Consider the following 15,827-nt stretch of genomic DNA (forward strand, 5'->3'; position numbering starts at 1 on the left):
ATACTAAAATAACCTAGTGATCTATCTTCGGTGAATCCCAGTAGTAAGCCACTGATTTATGCTTTGTAATAAATAATAATTTATTAGTCGATATATGTTATTGTTATCTGGGTTTATTGTGGTTCAAGTTGGTACGTATGCGGAATATGATATATTACGCGGACTCATGCTTTTACCTATACAATAGTTTTTATATTACAGACAATAATACACTTATAAATGTTTGTATAATATGTTTACTTAATTCAGAACAACGACGTGTAAATTATTTATCGAACAAATTAATAATAAATAAGATTATCGATACCGCACGCATTGTAAGTGTCACGTCTCTACAACGGTGTCGATGTCGGCAGTCAGTAGAGTACGCCTAGCGCGGATGTCCGCACATCGCGAGCGATATTGTACTGAAATTCTTGAAATTCGTTCTCATAGTGATAACACTGGCCAGTAATATTTTTCAGTCAACAAAGTGATATACAACCTGTTTGTGAGCCCTAAACACATGTAAGTAAAATTTTTATTTGAATATTAATCAGGTGGTCTCTTATTCAATTATAATTCATTTACCTTTGAGACGCGATATTTAAAATTTACACGTAGCAAAATAAATAAACATAGAATTTTTAATTAGAAAAATAAATAAAAGGCGCGTTCTTGCAAAATTAATGCAGTGGTCAAACTGTATCAACGTACCTAAAATATTCTAAATTTAAATATAAAATGGTCAAGCGTGACCGGTTTTATTGTTTTGAAAAAGGAGTTTGATTTAAATAATACAGATAATAAATCAGAAAAGGTTATGGCAGGGGTGCTGAGTGAGATTGTTTTTCGTGGAGGTGTGGTATCGATTGTGCGCCGTGCGGGCGGTGCAGACGATGCGCTATTAGGAAGGTCAGGACTCTATCCCATTGCGGGCTCGGCACGTGTTACTCAACACACGTGTTATTGTGTATATTTTTTAATTAATTAGAACGTTAATATTCATTCACAAATCTGAAAAATAAATAAAGATGTTCAGAAAACGTTTTTACATTCGGCCTTGAAAGGTCAAATTTGTTAGGGTTGTAACAAAATGGTATCGAACTGATGATGCTGAAACAGTGGCTTTGTAATCAGTACAATTTAACGGTAATCGATAGCGATATTAACAAGGTGAACCGTACAGGAATTGTTAATGCGTATCGTAAGCCATGCGCTAAAAGTTACATCATTTGCTAAAGAAAAATATATATATATTTGATCCAACTAAACATTTTTAATTGATTTGGGGGCGATAATTTAAACCCAAAAACCATTACGTTAAAGATTTGAATTCTTATTTAAATTTTATATAAGTTCCAGCAATCGTCATGTTATATAAATAATTGTCTTCTAAATTCAAAAAAAATAAAAAAACATGACGTATAACAGAATTTTTCAATCATAAAATTTAATTAAGTCAAAATGTTTTGGAGATTATTTAAAAATATTTTGATCCACTTAAAAATCCACAAGTAAAAGCTCACACATTACATTTATCAATATTGGATACTGTGGAGAATACATTCACCAAATAGATGTATATTTTGTTTTCAAAATAAAAACTAAATACGTTCTCTGTTGTCATATAAAGCCATCCGTGTATTGAAAACTTTTTTCTTATTCTCTTATCGTATAACAAATATGCAAATCACTATTTTTAAAGCACGTTTCGCAAACTCTTGTAGTCTGCGATGTTATTTTAGTACTTGAATTAAAAGGGGTGCAGTAACCCTTCGATGTAGGGACAGTGAAAGGGTCACACAATTTCCTTCTAAACTTGGGGTTGACATCCAATTCACAATTGTAGGAGTTTACTTGTTTATTGCTTATTTTTACACTCATTACGCCTTTATACTAAAGCGGTAGGCAGAGGTACAACCAGTACACCTACTTTTCGATATTGTTACGTTCCATGATGAAATAGGTGAAAGCCTATTGACTTCTCGGGCACAAATTCTAAACTCCAGTCTGATATTGATCAGAAAAATTCTATATCACTTTGTCCAACTCAGGATCTGAAATCAGCACTTAAGATCGCTTGTCGCAACGCACTACGCCACAGAGACAGCAAATTATACCTCTATAGAATTCTCTATGATCAATAAAGGGATATAATTTTTCATCTCTATAACTATAATATACTAACTTTTGTTCGAGACTGCGCCCGCGTCAAATCCCACTCCAATAATAAAAATAGGCTCTCGGGTATCGTAACTTCATATTAGTGTTTCGGTACCAATATACTGTAAGCTTACATAAGTGAAATAAATACGTGGAAAAAAATAACAAAATATGTTAGGTAGTTCTCGAGTGTGATTACAAACATACAGAACGAATCTTTTCCCTTTATAAGTTTACTTAAAAGAATAAATCGTATCCCATAAGTATGTCATCAATGAATAGAATGGGTTTATGTGCTATGAGTGGGTCACTATAAAAATTCATGCGTTCAGATGAGATATAGAGATTAGAAAACATGCAATAAATAATAAGGAGATTAATATCATGTTTTATTTACTAAAAATATACTTGCGACCAAAAGCTAGTAAATACAATTATATATCATAAACTTTACTATTTAAAATAAAATAAAATATTCAGCTATAAGAGAAGTTCCATAGCTAGTTCTTTTATTTACAATTTTTTAATTATTCAGTTGTCTGTGTTTAAAATTGTGCCAGCAATCATTTATTCTTCTTTTTTAATTAATTACCAATACGTAGCAGAGACACAAACTCTTTTTTATTTTTTTATTAGCTTGTCGTAAATATATTTTATGACAAAAACTATATCTTAGATACAACATATACGGCAGTTTACTCGTAATACTAAGAGGTGGAACGAAATTTTATCGTAAATATTTTAGCCGGCAGAGCGACGTTAGCTTCATTTTTATCGCTCAGCGTCGGCTACATATCAAAATCTCAAAAGAAATCGACATGAAACAAATACAAAAAATTACTTTCGTCTCAGAAAGTATGTCCGGGTAGTTTTGCTGTCTATTTCTGCCACCAAACAACATAGCTTGAACACTGTTATGTTCCAATTTGAACAACACTAGCCAGCGCAACATTATGAACCTAAAAAAGAAATACTTAAAATTCAAAGTATTATGTGCTGCCGCAACACATTAGGTGTGATTGCTGTCATTAATAAAAAAATACAAGTAACTCGTCTATCTCGCGCAAAATTAATAGATTCAAGTAAATAGTTTAATTGGAGACGATATTGAGTGTACAATGCGCTCTTTATACCAATTGAACTCCGGATCAATTGACACGATTGTGCTGAAATATGTGCATATTTCCGCGATTGCTTCTTGTTTATAAATAGACGACGAGATGATAGAGAATTTACAAGGTAAATCACGTACAAAACTGTTTCTAATTCTTATGGTTTGCTGGTGGTATATTATATATCCGCGCGGATAGCGAGCAGAAAGAAGTGAAGGTGTTAAAACTCGCCATAGTGGCCCACGTGAAGTGATGTTCCGGGATCAGCCTGTGTATATTAGGTTCCAATCTTACCTATAAATATTTTAGTTTATAGGTAAGACATTTTAAATATATAATAACAATTTCCCAGGTCTCTTGAAGAGATACTGGATTTTTCTATATAATATCAATCCGGAGGTTGGAATGCCTGCCCGATATGACTTGCGATAGGTTCGGCTCCTATACATGACACGGAAAACAAACACACACACACACAAAAAAAGTCAGTGTCGTGGTAGCACCTCTGCCTATCTCTTCGGGATAAAACCGTAATGTTTGTTTTGTTTTTTAAGGAAAAATAGTAATTACCGATTCTTCGTTACGAAATTCCGCGGATTTCACAGTTTATCATAGAGAGAATTACTCAGAACAGCATTAGCTTTAAATTGTTGCATCGATGAATAGAGTTTTCTCCAATGCATTGCTAGAGGTCTAACTTAATAATATAATATAGACTTAATAATAATATACAGACTCCATTTTATCAGTGGAAAATATAAAGAATCGAATTTGCCCGGAAAACCTTTTCATACGAGCGGAGTTGTGAGCTAACAATAAAACATGACATACTGACGAAACTGTCGTATTTTTTTCCTGGTTATCGATAATAACACGCAGTAAATACTTTTAATTACCTTATTAAGATATAAAGTTCACTACACTAGTCATTTATGTATTAATTATTTTTAACATAAACAGTGATTGTGTGTAAAGTCTTTAATGTTCAAAAATATTGGCACATTTTTTTTTTATAAATAATTGTTAATGAAATACCAATAGAACTAACTCAAATGAGAGTGTCAAGGTTTTTATCCAATGTGATGATTTAGTTTAGTTTCCTTAATTTTTTTCGGAATGTAATGAAGTAAGTCATGTTAATTTATCGAATGTTAAAATTAAAATATTCCAAATTCAAATACTATAACACCCTTTTTTCTTTTTAATTTCTGCATTTTGTTTTTGGTCTTGAAATAAAAAAGGTAAGTTTCTAACCCTAAAATCAACTTGAATTAGGAAGCAAACCTTGTATTGAATATTGGTAAATTAATGTTCTATATGGTGCACGCATGTAGAGCGTGTTTATCACACAAAACACATCAGAATGTGCAACGCAGCGAAAAAAAACGAGAATTTGTTTTGATTGCATACATTTGACATGTGTTACTACTGTAGCGCTTAAAAGACTAGTACATTTTTCCCGGAGTCTCTATATTCCACTGTTTTGCTAGTGGTAGGATATATTTTATATCCGCCCGGATAGCGACCACCGTAAACAAGTTTTATAATCACTTTCATTATATTAGTAAGGATATTTAGTGACCACTCTGGCTTCCTCCTTGCATTGAAAAGAAGGGAGGTGTAGGCATTTCTATTTTAAGAAGCCGGTTAACGTGGCAAAACATATTATGGCAACCTTTAATATAGATTTTTTTTGTCACGTCTGTGTATTTATTTATCTCCATTGTTAATATGTGTACAATACTGTATTATTGTTGTCTATGTCAATATGGTGGACGAAGGCTTAAGCCCAAAGCCCACACAGTAACAGAAGCCCCTGCCCACCAACGAAGCGGAGTTGTGCCACTATTACGACAAAATCCCAAAATGCGTACATAAACCAGTCTACCTTCATCACAGCATTCCCTAGCTGTCGCTGCCAAATATAAAACTTATACAAACAAATAGTAAGCGTGATTTATTGAATGAACGCCGAATGTTTGAAAACAAGAAACACGTTCGTCAGAGTTAGCGAATTATTTTACACGTGCTGGTATCAAGTGATATACGTATTATAAAACAAAGTCCCCTTTTCTGTCTGTATGTTATCGATTTTCTCATAATCTACTGAACGGATTTTTATGGAATTTGGTGTGGAGATAGTTTAAGATCCTAGGAAGGGTATTTTCTATACCCGGGAACATATAAAGCGGGACTTTATCCCGGAAAACTTCTTCACGCGAGCAAGGCCGCGAACAAAAGGTAGTTATATAATGACATTAACGGACTGCGTGATAATGTTAACACGAAAAAGATGAAGGAAATAAAAGCCGCTGGTGGTAGGATATATTTTATATCCGCCTGCATAGTGACCACCGTAAGGTGTTAAAACCTGCCATAGTGGCCCACGTAAGCGTGTCGCGTTCCGGGATCAGCCTGTGTATATCCAGATCCAACAGGCCGGCATAATAGGGTACCGGACTCATTTTTGTTCTTAACAATTATTAAATATTTACATAATATAAATTATAACTTAGAAGAAATTATTAAAGTCCGGTGAAAAATTAACAAGTTATATGTCTTTGAATTTCGGTGGAAGGGGTAATTAACAAGAAACAAAAAAGAGACGGAATACCCACGTGTGACGTCATCGGGAATTACGACGCGTGCGAAAGAAAGAGATGAAGCGATATCCCCACAGCGCGCCTACTTCTGCACATTACAATATTTTAAATATGAATTACTCGCTCATTTTTTAACCAATTTTTATGCAGTTTTCGCAGAAGTGCTTCTTTTTCGTATTAAAAGCCATTACATATAGAATAATGCACAAAATCAAGCAGAGGCCGGTCCCCTATTGTGTCGACTGCCGAGGGGTAATCATCTTTCGTCAGTCAACTTTCTGTTTAATAAATCCAACAGAATGTTGACTGAATAAAATAAAAATTTATTTCGGAAGGAGAGGGGGTGGCTTAGACCCCTAACTGCCCGGCTACGCCCATGATACCAATTAGAGGAATACACAAACAGCGTTTAAAAATTACGCGCATAATTTACATTTTACTGAAAAAAGAAAAAATCTAGGGCAATTTGCAAGTTATTCGTTCTAATGACACTTATTATAAAGTAATTCTATATTAATATATTAGATTGACACCAAAGATAGACATACTTATCAATCTATAAAAATAAATATCCTGCATATCTAAGAAGTTCTCTGTAAGAATTTTGAGGGTGTGTAAAGTCTATCAATCCGCACTAGGCCAGCGTAGTGGACTAAGGCCTAATCCCTCTCAGTAGTAGAGGAGGCCCGTGCTCATGCGTGGGCAAGTATATAATACAGGGCTGATATTATTATTATTATAAAGATAGAGCTCTTTAAAGTTTAGACAGTCAAATAGCAAATACTTAATATTCTTGTGTTCCATTGACCTTCAAGTATGGAGCTTGGTTGACCCCGAAACGTGGACTCGTTAGAGCAAATAATGGTGTCATAACGAAAAAAGACGTATTTTTTTTTCTAAATTGCGTTAACTTAAAAGGTTTTTTGAATATCCATCCCCTAAGGGTTATAAAAAACCTCGGTAACACAATTATGCCTAAATTTATACGTTTATGTATTTATTTGTCATTAAACACAAAAAAGGTTCCAATCATGTATGTAACTTATGAAATTAAAAAATGAAGAAATATTAACGTAACCTTCTTACTCAAGAAAAGTAACTACATAGTTTTTTTCACAAAAAAATACTGTACGCAATTTCATGCTTCAACTCGTGTAATTCCTAATAAAAAGTTACTCATATTATATACGATAATTCAGTATTTTATCAAAAAATAATTCCCTGACAATAATTATAACCTAAAACATATTTATAAATTGGTATTACGTACCTTGCCTACGAACCTTCTTATCAATTAATGCGTAGGACGCGTCGTGGGACTAATTAGGTCAACGATCAAGTTTAGTAGTAAAATTATTTAGACCCTTCGTAGAACACATCATAACTAATCGTATTCATTTAAAAAAGAACAGTCTAAGGCAGGGATAGCGATACTTTAATGTTATCGTGCCATTATAAGGTGAGGGACAGACGTATCAAATAGGTAACCTCCAGAAAACTATAATATTTTAAACATAAAACATCGCGAGGAAACTTGCATACCTGAGAGATTAAGTATATATAAGAATTTTGAGAGTGTGTGAAGTCTACCAATCCGCACTAGGCCAGCGTGGTGGACTAAGGCCTAATCCCTCTCAGTAAAAGAAAAGATATAAAAAACAAGGTCGATTAAGATAATAAACGGAAGTAAATAAAATATATGAAAGTAGAATTTACATACAATAAAAATAAAGTTGTACTAAAGAATAGCGTAAAAAATTAAAAAAAAACATAAAAAAAGGTCTCTTGCCAAAAAAGTCACAGGAAAAATATAAAAAAGAAATGAAAAAATATCCCTCTCAGTAGTAGACTCGTGCCCAGCAGTGGGACAGTATATAATACAGGGCTGATATTATTACTCGATATTCATGGATGATTTTTGGCACAATGTTAGCAGAGGTAAAGACGAGTATGTGGCGTCATTTACTGATGGTATTAATCAATAATATGTAATATATTAATATAAAGTTGTTACTTTCATAAACAAGCTTATCTGTAAGACTACATATATTATAAAGGTACAATCTGCGTGAGTGATTTGGTTTAAAAAAAAATTTTTTTTCTTACTTACAACAATTGTCCTAGGATGGAATTAGTATCCCAACGATACTCGAAATGAAAGTTAATTCGTTTCTGCCTACCTTTTAAAAAATCAGCGTCATACACTACAAATGCATTATGTTTTCAAGGCGACGTTTTCAATATTCCAACAACTTTAGTGGGTCGATCGATACTCACGATACAATCTTTAATTCCATCATTTTTATTTTAATCTCGATATTGGATGGAGATATTATTAGAACACATTTTAAAGTTGATGTAACTATCTACATAGCATTAGTTTGATTGTGATTTTATTATTATTTTTATACGGGCCCAGTAAAGTTACCCCACTACACCTGACGGTAAGTAGAGTGGGGTCCAATAGAATGTCGACTGACGAGAGATGATTACCCCACAACAGTCGACAAAACTATGCCGGCCTGTTAGAAACGGGTATACGCAGGCTGATCCCGGATCGCGACACTTACGTAAGCCACTATGGCGGGTTGTAACACCTTGTATACGGTGGTTGCTATGAGAATGAACAGATTACTGTAAGGTCTGCTGGTTTGAAACCAAAAGCTTTTCCAAGTTACGTAAACATTTTAGCTGGTGTTGACGTGTGTGAAGGAAAATGTGAGGAACCCTATATACAAGAATGTCGAAGCTATTAGAAATCTCTCGGTAGCAGACAACTATGTATATAATTGATATCTCATCAGGCCGAGATTGGTTAAGCGTCGCGAAGGATAGAGATAAGTGGAGTTCCTTTGAGATTTTTACCCGAAGGGGGTCCATACAAAAACAACTTTAAAATAATTAAGCCACTTATTGCATGTTTACCTACGTATGGAATAAAATTTTAATAAAGCTATATTATTATAGTATTAATATTATCTATATAAGAATTTGGTAATTTTCGTGACATACGCGATATTCAGAGTTACGAGTACTTGTACTTCTTCCTACGGTATTGGTTTGTATAAGTCGTGGATGCCCATAAGCCCGAAGGCAAAACATGCCCTTGAAACTTGTAAATGGGCTGGCACAAACAGAGTCAGACGTTTTTAATTTCGCCGTCAAAGGGATTTCTCTCACTCGCCTGAGGCATGAACTTGTCACTCGTATATACGAAAGTAAGGTCTTTGTAAGAAAACTGTATTCACCAAGTATTTCCAAAATGAGTCTCAAGGAACATGTATCTAGGTACATAACATTTACATACATCTCTCTCTCTCTAATCGTTCCTTCAATGCTGAGGATCATGGCCCCTGTCACTTGGTCGAGTCTTGAACAGCTGATTGCCAGGCATGACGGTCCTACGCCAGATGCAGTGCCTCCAGGACAGTCATGCTAGCGTCTTGCTTTTTTGATCAACCCAACGAGCTGGTCTGCGGCCACGTGGTCTGCTACTCTCAACCTTTCCTTACATGATAGATCGTTCCAGGTTGTCAGGGGTTTCCGCGCCACATGACCGAAGAACTGGAGACATCTAACATTTACCTATTGTATTTGCTTTTCTGCGACTTATATAATTCCATGTCTATATCAGTAGCCAAAGGTCCATATAACCTGTTCTAACGGCTTTCGTTTTGTAATAATAATATAATATCAGCCCTGTATTATATACTGTCCCACTGTTGGGCACGGGCCTCCTCTACGACTGAGAGAGATTAGGCCTTAGTCCACCACGCTAGCCCAGTGCAGATTGGTACACACCCTCGAATATTCCTATAGAGAATTTCTCAGGTTATTTTTTTCCTTTTGTAATCTACGTAAAATCTCACTATCATTAAACCGATTTCCAGACAGCGTTTATGCTTATTATTAGTATCTACAAGTTATGACGGGTTTCCATTTAGGGAAATTTCACCATTCGCAATACTGTATATAAAAACGAATCTCTATTTCCCTTGGGCACGTCATAGTTTGAGAACGAGTTAACCGCTTTTTAAGAGTTCCTATACTATGTAGAAAGTTCTCACAGAAAGAAGAATAATTAAGAAAATTACAAAATTATAGAAAACTTTTTTTTTTTTTATATTTATAACAAATATACATATAATACTTCTGTGCGTGTGTGTCACTGAATTTCTAAACCGCTTGACCCATTTTGATGAATTTTTTTATGTGTTTTCGGGCCCATAAAGATGTTTAGGTTCATAATTGGGAACGATACGTATCTATACTCGGCCTTTAGGATTTTATCTCCTTTTAGGGTAGGACGTCTATCTTCATAAATATGTATCTTTTTTTTTCTCTCTCTCTGGCAAGGCGCGGTTTGCGCATCTGCCGATGTCAACGTTTTTGGTTACACAGTTTATAAAGTAAGTTGCAGTTTGTAAAATAAAGTTAGGGAAACAACAGGAAATTAAATGAAGACCGGGAAATTACGGGATAGGAATATGTATCTTTTATTAACTGAGTGATCCGTGTGTTACGTGCCGGGATCAGCCTGTGTATGTCTGGTTGCAACCTGACCGCCATTATATCGACTGGCGAGGGATAATCAGGTCTCGTCAATCGATACTCTAGATGCCACTTACAAGTGGGGTCAGTTACCATACTTACATAACAATCCTCAACGTAATGAAATCGCCATACCTTAAGGTTCTCAAAAACATCAAACAAATCAACTCAATTTTTAAACAATGAAACTTTACCAATTAATAAATTCTCTCGAGAACAAAACCTGCGTCAGTGCCAGCTGTGGCCTGAATAGAAAGCTGCGAGGGGTGCCCTCCCCCCTTCTCCTTTAGGGGCCGGGATAATGACGCCCCTCGTTTCGGCGCGGCCTTGGCACAATTCCCCGTCGCACCGGGTCACCGTGGGCGACACTTTAATATTTAACTGTAAGGTTGTTATAGGTTAGGAATAATTACGGTGTCGAAATCAGGGATTTAATTGTGACATGTTTTTATCGTATAAGCTAATAATAATGTTAAATATTTAATTGTAGAGAGTAGTTTAATACATATTTAACGTAAGAGAACGTAGAGAAACGTAACTTTTTAATATTACGTAAAATTTTGTTCACCGCGGACAGAGTTTTGCAGCCATAACTATGTCATTTTTTACTCCAATTAGGTATAAGTTCGTTTCTTAAATTATCTGAAGTATATACATATAAGTAGGTACATATAGCCTGAATCACATTCAGACGATAAAAATCTCTATTAATTGAATTTATTTTTGTTAAATCTAATTAACATTGTTTTGTTTCAGAACATCTCGTTAAGTGGTCTACCCGGAACACATAATGGATTAAAACGTTAACAATTAACATAAAACAACAAAAAACTTAACAATTCATTTAAATATGTTTCTTTAAAAAGTAACTGATAGCGACTCATATGCCCAGAGAGGCAACGAACGTCTTCAGAGATTCACTAAAACTAAGAGAAAAATTGTTGGAAAAAATCAAAACATATTTTAAAGAAGTGCAATTCGTCAAAAAGGACGCGATACGGTTCGATTATTATGGGACTTGTCCATAACATATTATGAACATATTTATAGGCAATAGATATCATTTAAAAAACCTCGTTAAACTAAAATAAAAAGACAATAAATTATTTGTAAATTAAATTACCAAGATGGCGGCCAAAGCTGAGCCTATTGGACCCCGTAATGGACACGAGTTGGCGCCGTTGACCACTCGTTCTGATGGCTCTGAAAGGCCTCATGGTGTTACTATCGTTCTTCAAGGATCACGAGGGTCCTTGCAACGTGATGCTCCTGAGGAAGACCGCGCTGCGTGGTCAGGGAAGCTCCAGTTTTTCCTGTCCATCATTGGGTATTCGGTCGGCCTGGGCAATATATGGCGATTCCCGTATTTGTGTCAACAAAATGGCGGCGGTAAGTGAATTCTTTTAAAATTTATTACATAATTTAAAAATTGTTTTTTTAGTTAAAAATAAGTCTATTTTTTATTACAACTATAATGTTTTTTAAAAATGCTATTAATTATTTTTTATAATTACACGTTTTTATATAATGAAACAAAAACATATATTTTACGGTACATTTTTTTTCCTTGCGAAGATTTTATTTTAAATGAATGCTTTTGGAAACTAATTTTGCGCAATCCAACCTAACTGTATGTCGTTTAGAATGTGAATTAAATATAATTCTCAATACATAGCTACAAACATAAACTAAGGCTAAACAAAGACCTATATAGGATAGTTGGACAGACATGGTCGCCAACCAAGGGCCTTGCCGAGTTACACCACTCGGTCTCATAAATTCTTTCCCACAATCAATCTTATAGGGGTCACAGATGTTGTTGTAAAAGGGGGATAATCTCAAAAAAGGGCATGGTTCCTAAAATCCCGCTACAAACAAGTTGATATATGTATGAAAGCATTGGAAAGATAAAATTGCATTAATTACTTTTATTGTCTAGCAATATATTCTGATTGTATGGTCATTTGAATTAGTCGGGATATAGCTTTTCAAATAATTATCTGAGATTCGTGATAATAATACGAATCGTTAAACGCGAATGTGTTTTACATTAACATCGAGTATCTATCCTCTTGTCTCATTTCTCTGACGCGTTAACAAGAATCAATCAAGTTTTACAAATATCAATGGCGTAAAATAAAACTGATAATCCCGACACGAAGTTTCTGACGCATTATATCAGATCCACTGCAAACTACACCAAAATGTCAATAAATTTGTATAACATATGCACTCTGTGGGCAGTCCAACGTACTTATGGCAAATCATACTTGGATTCAATGAGGGATTCAATATTTGGATTTTGATTAGTTGGAGCATGCGAAACACGTTCCAATTTTAATTTCGAATAGCTCGGCTCTACCTCATCGAAATGTTTTAGCTAAAGACATTGACTTATACAGCCGTAATGCCAAACGTGACCGGCAATCCCTAGGGCATATTAGTGATACGCAACGTGTACCTATTTGTTATGTAAATTCAATATTTCGACAAGTAAGCACAGACAAATTACCCTCATTTAGTTGATATTTAAAAATGTATAAAATACATAACTGTTTTGTGTTCATTTATTGTAAGTTGGTTGATTTTGTAAGTCTGTCGACGTGTTCACGGACTCCTTTTTTAAAATAAACTTTTTTAATTTATTTTCTTTTTTTTATAAATTGCTCTTAATCATCAGTGGATTAATGGGTCTAATAATAGATAAATTATTAAACCCAGTTGCACTATGATCAGTTTCGTTTATTCATTAACATGTAACATTGACAGCTATTTGCTGCTTTTGGGGTCGTGTATTTGGTATAGATATATTTTTCTAATATTTGCTGCAAGCACTGTTTGGTACAGTTAAACAGCGTCTATGCGGTACTTAAAAATACAGTAAAAGGTAAGACTATACGTTATGTGTACAATTCAATTTGTTCAATAATATAACCGTGTAATAGTAAGCATGCAAAATACTGTTTTAGTCATGTTGGTTTCAATATGTTTCTTTCACATTACATTAATGTATACAATGTGTACGTTTGTGTACGGTACTTACATGTTATTTTCTTTTGATCCATTATTTTATGTCATATACGATAACACAATAACATTCCATTTGGCACACAAGAGTGTTTTTTATCAGTCCGAAAGACGTTATCCTGCCATAGATATTACATAATATAATTTTATGTGAACTACCTTCATTTTTTTATGTCTCACAACAGCTCCATCTTATCACACACCCAAAATTAACCTATGATTCAAGCTGCAACTAATTAAACCCTGAACAAAAATGTTCTATGAAATCGGTGAGATGGTTTTAGAGAATAGCGTGTACAAAATATCATCGAAATTATCAACTTTTCTCGTTAATTTTTTTAAATTATTCCCGAATACAAACCTTGGCTTGTAATTGAGTTCTTGATTAGGAACATAACAAAAAAGGAATCAGTGTAGTCAGTTGAGTAGTTCTCAAGTAATACTCTTACCTATATTACATTAATTTTATTTATACAGGGTCATTTTGATATTGCGTTACTAAATGAAACCATATACTCATCTTCACCTTTGCTAGCGTTGTGCTAAAAATCATCCATTAATAACGAATATTTTCACCAAAAATCCTGGTTTTAGTTTTCTGTTCTTTTTTTTTATCATTTTATTGTTCAATGCAAATATGCCGTGTGGTTGAGTGTATTGCTCACTGAAAGTATGATGTTGCCGCTCCGACAAATTCTCTTAGAGAAGTAGCATTAAGGCGCGTAAAATTAAAATTACTTTTTATTAATATTAATTTTGTTCGAAACTTACACATTTTCATTTTGCATTTACGGCTCAAGTAACTTATAGTAAAGTATTATTTCCAAGTAGATGTGGTTTCAATTAGTAACATAATGTGAAAATGACCCTAAATAGATTATTGACATTGGCTACAAAGTCTTTATCTGCTGATTGGCGGTGTAATTTACAGTACCTAATCAGTATCCAAACTTACTATCTCCTACGAAATACCTACATAGTAAAGCTATCTTTAATAAGTATATTAAGTACATAGTTCAATGCCTTCGACTATCTATCTAAATCGATCGGAACGTAAGCCAACATTATTGAACAAATTCAGATATGACGCACTGTAGCAAAGAGCAAAGGTTATCCGTAGAACATCTACGAGCCGTGTCTACGGCGTAGCCTTGTTGCGGTTTGAATCAATACAGCTGATTCTATAAATGGAATTTTAAATGCCCAATTATAGTTTTGATTCCGATTCTGATTGTATTGTGTATCTTTAAAATTATTTTTATCGATTATTTAGTTTAGACAAAATTATTGATGAAAAATCGCTGTAGAGTCGTAGAGTTTGAATTCATAATCGTCTCTGTACTCTTTAGTCTATACAGTGACAGTGATAGTCTGTTTTTTGAAAGGGAAACCGCCACTCCCTATTCAGTATTCATACTAATGTGCATAAATACGGCATGTAGATCGTTGTAATGATAATTATTATTTTTTTTTTTAATTACTATAGGGAAGTGGACAGGAATCGGGTTATACGGGCTCTACGCCACTCAAAAATCAGACTTTAAATTCTAATATTTTCCAAGGGAGCCAATTACCGGCATACAAGTAGACTATATGATTATCCTGGACATGGTTTATTCATGTTCCAAGCCCGTGTATCAGTAACTGCGTTAACTTGTAACAGTCAACCAAACAGTTTAACAAAGATATGAAATATCGACACTTGAAAAGCAATTATATCTAAGCTACAATGAATAAACTTTTGAGTAGGGCTAATTGGAGTAAGAAAATTCATAACAATAAAACTTTATGAATTATCGTTTATTTTAACGGTGAAGGAAAACACCGTGAGTAAACCTGCAACCTGAGTGGTTCTTTATAGGAATTTCGAGGGTGTGTGAAGTCTACCAATCCGCACTAGGCCAGCGTGGTGGACTAAGGCCTAATCCCTCTCAGTAGTAGAGGAGGCCCGTGCCCAGTAGTGGGACAACATATATTTCATAAGAATTAAACTATTTACTTTATAAAAATAAAGTCTAATTATATAAAATTTCTCCTAAAGATATATAACCTAGATTAAACTACGCAGAAATTAGGCAATTACAAATATGTATATAAATCATTTTTAGTATATTTCTCGCTTAGATATTATTGACTTTCACACATCGATATTAAATTGAAAGTAAGGTTACGAAAGTCTCTTACACACAAAAGACCTATTCACTATCTATCTGAAATAGAGAAAATCATATTTTCGTAACCCATTTAAAGCCCTATCTGAATCACAATTTGCCCTATTATAGCACAATCTATTCAATTCGCGAAGTTCCGTTCAGTTTTCTGATGCGCAAAAATCATTTCCATCGTTGGCACACCGCCATAAGGCAACGGCACTCGCTCTACAGCCGAT

The 15,827-nt window shown here is 34.2% G+C and overlaps 1 protein-coding gene across 3 annotated transcripts in view; it reads left to right on the plus strand.

Annotated features, from left to right (window-relative positions):
- The first annotated feature begins 356 nt into the window (after positions 1-356).
- LOC115450342 (sodium- and chloride-dependent transporter XTRP3) overlaps positions 357-15,827 on the plus strand; it is a 41,203-nt gene continuing 25,732 nt past the window's right edge. For all 3 annotated transcript variants that reach the window (XM_037441180.1, XM_037441188.1, XM_037441182.1), the window contains exons 1-2: positions 357-507; positions 11,168-11,800. In XM_037441180.1, the coding sequence (XP_037297077.1) occupies positions 11,539-11,800 (262 nt within the window). In that variant the 5' untranslated portion in view covers positions 357-507; positions 11,168-11,538. The remainder of the gene's footprint in view (positions 508-11,167; positions 11,801-15,827) is intronic.

Source organism: Manduca sexta, chromosome 4 (assembly GCF_014839805.1).
Source record: "Manduca sexta isolate Smith_Timp_Sample1 chromosome 4, JHU_Msex_v1.0, whole genome shotgun sequence".
NCBI lineage: Eukaryota > Metazoa > Arthropoda > Insecta > Lepidoptera > Sphingidae > Manduca > Manduca sexta.